Source organism: Apteryx rowi, unplaced genomic scaffold (assembly GCF_003343035.1).
Source record: "Apteryx rowi isolate R43461 unplaced genomic scaffold, aptRow1 scaffold_86, whole genome shotgun sequence".
In the NCBI taxonomy this organism is placed as follows: domain Eukaryota; kingdom Metazoa; phylum Chordata; class Aves; order Apterygiformes; family Apterygidae; genus Apteryx; species Apteryx rowi.
The window spans coordinates 37,789-41,902 of record NW_020451160.1 but is presented as its reverse complement, the minus strand read 5'-3'; the positions used below and the strand labels follow the sequence as shown (position 1 = coordinate 41,902).

Here is a 4,114-nt window from a genome sequence, read left to right as displayed (position 1 = left end):
GGGGTTTCCACCTCCACCCGCGGGCCTCCCGGGGACGGGGCTGCGAGCGGGGCCCGTGCCAACGCCGCTGCCGCTGCGCCCGCGCCGAAACCGGCCCCGTCCGCAGCCCCGCGGCGAAGTAGCTGCGAGGAGCCTGCGCCCGGCTCCGGCCTCCCCCGGGGGTTGTAAATCCTCCCGTCTCGCCCCCGAGCGCGGGGCCGGCTCCGAGCCGCGGAGACGGAGCCTCCTCGCCGGCGGCGGGGCCCCGCGCGCCTTCCCGGCGTGGGGAGGATGCCGAGCCCTACGGCTGCTCCCATGGCCTGGCCCGGCCGCCGGCGTCGCCTTGCAGCATCCCGCGGGAATGGGGCTGCGTCCCGCCGCGCGCCGCGGTCCTGGCCCTGCGACCGTCACCGGTGCGGAGAGGGGACCGCGGGTGCGTGAGCCCGGCACGGCCCGTGTCCCCTCTCCCGAAGGGCGCGGGAAGCTTCCGCAGCGGCTTGGCATGATGCCGCCCCCTTTGCACGATGCCGCCCCAAAAACTGTCCCCTTAGCCGGCGGCCTCCAGCCACGGATTATCCGCTCGGGGTTGAAATGAGGCTCCTGGGGGGGGCTTGGGAAGGAGCCGGGAGCCGGTGGGGCTGTCCCGGTCCTGGGGCTCTCCCCGGCCAAGAGATTCGGACCTTTGCGCCCCCGTCCCCTCCGTCCCGCACGCGCTGAGCCGAGCCGAGCCGTCGCGGGGGCTCGCGCCGTGCTCGGCACCCAGCCGTGCAGGAGGGACCCGGCCGCGGGCGCAGACCCCAGCCGGGCGCCCCGGGGTGCAGCCGGTGCTCCCGGCCCCGGGCGATGCCGGTGCCGCCCTGGGCACGGGTGCCGGCGGCTGGGAGCCAGCCCCGCTCCCCGAGGAGCCGCCGCTTCGCCCGCCCGCCCGCTCCGCCGCCTGCGTGTTTGGCCGTTTCCAATGAACTCTTAGCTGGTGATTTATATCGGGAGCGGCGGGGAGGGGGGGCCGGGCGCTGGGGGGCGGTTTGCAGCCCGTTAACCCTCCGGCTGCCGGCGCCGCGCGGCGCCTTGCCCTCGCCGTGCCACCGCCGCCCGCGCCCCGATGCCGGGGCGATGGGCACGGCGGGGCACTGCGCCACGATGCGGAGCGTGCGGGACCGGCGTCTCCCCGCGTTGCCCCGGCTCTGCCCCACGGCTCCTCCGTCCCCGTAAACCCCCCGGGATCGTGGTTCCAGGGCCGGTCCCGGGGTGGGGGCACGGGCATGGGGGCCCTCCCGGCCCGGCCCGGCCCGGCCCGGCCTCCCCCCCGCTCCGGGATGCTGCAGCCTGATGTCAAGTCCCAGGAATTTGCGCTGGGGCTCCAGCTGATGTTCGTAGCAACGGTTTCCAGGGAAAACACTCTGCGGTGGAGCCGCGGGGCCAGGCGGGAGCCGGCAGCGGCGGGAGGCCCGGATTGCAGCCGGGGAAGGGTCCCGACGCTCGCCGGGACGTGTCGGCCGAGGCCCCCCCCAAGCGCGCGGGCTGGGTACCGGCTCCCGCGGGGAGCCCGCGCTCACCGCTGCACCGGCACAAGTGACATGAGCGTGGCAGGGCTCAGCCGCCGCCCGGCTCCCGGGGCCGCGGGGCGGATTTGCCAGCGAGGGGTCGCGTGGCGGTGCGGATGGGGAGYGGGGATCTGCCCCCGTGACGGACTCCTTCTCCCCGCAGCGTCTTCTGGGACCTGTACTGCGCCGCTCCCGACCGCCGGGAAACGTGTGAGCACTCCAGCGAGGCCAAGGCGTTTCACGACTAYGTGAGTACCCGCGGCGCTGCCAGGGCTCGGACGGGGCGGGCAGCGCGGCGGCGGCCACCGGGGGCTCTCGCCGTTGGGGACGTCGGGGTGCAGCGGGGACGGGGGACCCGGGGCCGCCCCGTCCTCGGCAGCGCCCGGCGGGCCGGACCCCCGTGCCGGCGCCGCGGGGGTTAACGCGATCTCCGCCAGCGCCGTCCTCGGCAGCGCGGCGTGACCTATTTTGCACGGCACGGCRGCGCGGGGAGGGGTAATCCCCGGGGGCCCGGCGCTCCCCCCAGCCGGGGACCCCGGCGTGCCCATCCCCCCCGCCGGCGCTGCCCTCCCCTCGCTTCCCGGCGGCAACGGAGCAGGGGAGCACCCGGCACCGCGCTTCGCTCCGAGCTTGCCCGGCTCGGGGCCGTGCACGCTGCCAGGAGCCGCGGGGCCGCAGGGATGGAGCGGGGGCGGCTTTGCCCCCGTTCTCCCTTTTTTTGCACCCGAAGCGGGCCGGGTGCCGCGCGCCGTGCACGCTCCCCGCTCGGGCGGGAGCCGCGGCAGCCGTGCGCCCGTGGCTTCGTGCAGCCTGTAATTAAGCCCGCGTTTTCCGCCGCGTCGTCTCCCCCGCCGTGTCCCCGCTCGCCGGCGGATGCCCCGGCGCCGTGACGGACCTGGCTGGGCTGCAGGGACGGCTCCGGCGCTGGCCGCATCCCGGCCCCCCGGCGTGGCTGGGCACGGGCGAGGCGATTCCCGCTCTGCAACAGCGAGGGCCGGATCGGGGCGAGGGGACGGCTCTCCCCGGGGGCTGGGTGCTGCGGAGCAGCCYGGTCTCCCCCTGCCTCGCGCCCCTGCAAAGCAGCTCACGCTCGTCGCGTGCGCGCGCTGACCCTGCGCTGGGAAGCATGCGGCCACACGTGAAGCGAGGTGYGTGGGGGCTCAGCGCCGGGGCGCCCGCGCCTGCAGAGCCTGCCCCGTGCCCGCGAGGGCTGGGGACCCCGCCGGCCGGGCGCTGGGCCTTGCCGGGGCCGGGGGGAGCCCGCTGTGCCGCGGGAGAGGAAGCGTGGGGACATCTGGAGAAAATTACCCCCGGCAGCCGGCTCGGGAGCCGCGAGCAGCCAGCAAATGTGTTCTCACTTCTCGGCTGCGTCTGGCTCCGGGGCGCCGTGCCAGGCCTGGCACCGGAGCCGGGCTGGTGGCTTCGCCGCGGTCCCCCCCCCGCAGCCCACCCCGGCCCCCAGCCCCACGGGGCCCGGGCGGCCCCAGGCCTGGCAGCGGGACGCTGGGGCTCATCGCCCGGCCCGGCCCGGCTCGACCCGGCCGCCGCACCTTCGAGAAATTTCACCCCCCTTGCCGCCGCTGTCGCCGCGGCCCCGCCCCCGCCGCCCTCCCATTGGCTCGCCGCGCCGCCGTCTTCCGCCACGCTTGCACGGCCCTCCGGCGCTGATTGGCCAAAGCGCGGAAGCGGCGCGTGCGGGCCGCCATGTTGGGAAGGGCGGTTGCGTGGGGGCGGAAGGGAGCGGGGCCGCGCCGGCTGCCCTTGGCCATGCTGCCTCGGTGCCCGCGCCGCCGCCGTGTCACGGGCGTGACTTCAGCGTTGAGCCCTGTGCTGCTTCTGCCCTCCCCTCCCCCTGCTGGGCTCGCTCTCCCTCGCTAGGTGCCCTCCGCTCCCCTGGCGCCAACGGGGCTGCCCGCCCACAGTCGCGACGGGCACGTTGCCGTGTAACTGATGGGGCGCAGGGTCAGGCAGCGAGGGCGACCGTTCCCGCGTGGCTGCGGGGGGCTCTCCCCTCGGCCTGGGCTGCGCCATCGTGCTGTTCCCCACCGCGACTTCCTTGAGCATCCTGAGCCCGCTCTGGTAGCGGTCCCGCATCGTGAAGCTCTGGTTTGATGAAATCGGGGAACTCGAAGCAGAGCCGCCCCCTGGCCCGGGCAAAGCCCGCAGTGCCAGGGCAGCTCCCGCCGCACACACCGGCGCGGGCCCCCGCGCTGCCGTTCTTCACGGGCCCGGTCACAGCCCTCTGCAAGTGCTCCAGAGCGGCCTGTTACGCTGTTACTAACCAGCCTGCTCCTGTCCGGCCGCAGCCCGAGCAGGCCCCGACAAGTCCCGCGTGACCAGGGGAGCGGGAGCTCGATTTTAGGCCTGATTCGGGCTAAGCTCGACACTCGGCGGCAGCCGCTCCGGCAAAGCGGCAGGGTCTGGGCAGGCCGCCACCTGCCCTTCGCCACCGCCCCTCACCGCCACGAGCTCCCGGGGCAGGGCCGGGCGCTCCGCCGTGACGTCGCCCCGGGAGAAGGCACCGATTGGCCCGCGCGGCCTGGTGCAGTACGTGGCTGCCTGCTATTGGCCCGCGGCGGCGCGGCGGCGGC

At 76.0% G+C, this 4,114-nt stretch overlaps 1 protein-coding gene across 1 annotated transcript in view; it reads left to right on the top strand.

The window, feature by feature from the left end:
* Window positions 1-1,119: 1,119 nt before the first annotated feature.
* The window catches only part of METTL23 (methyltransferase like 23), a 5,197-nt gene continuing 2,202 nt past the window's right edge, over window positions 1,120-4,114 (top strand). The window contains exons 1-2 of the mRNA XM_026090469.1: window positions 1,120-1,187; window positions 1,687-1,771. Of these exons, the coding sequence (XP_025946254.1) occupies window positions 1,120-1,187; window positions 1,687-1,771 (153 nt within the window). The remainder of the gene's footprint in view (window positions 1,188-1,686; window positions 1,772-4,114) is intronic.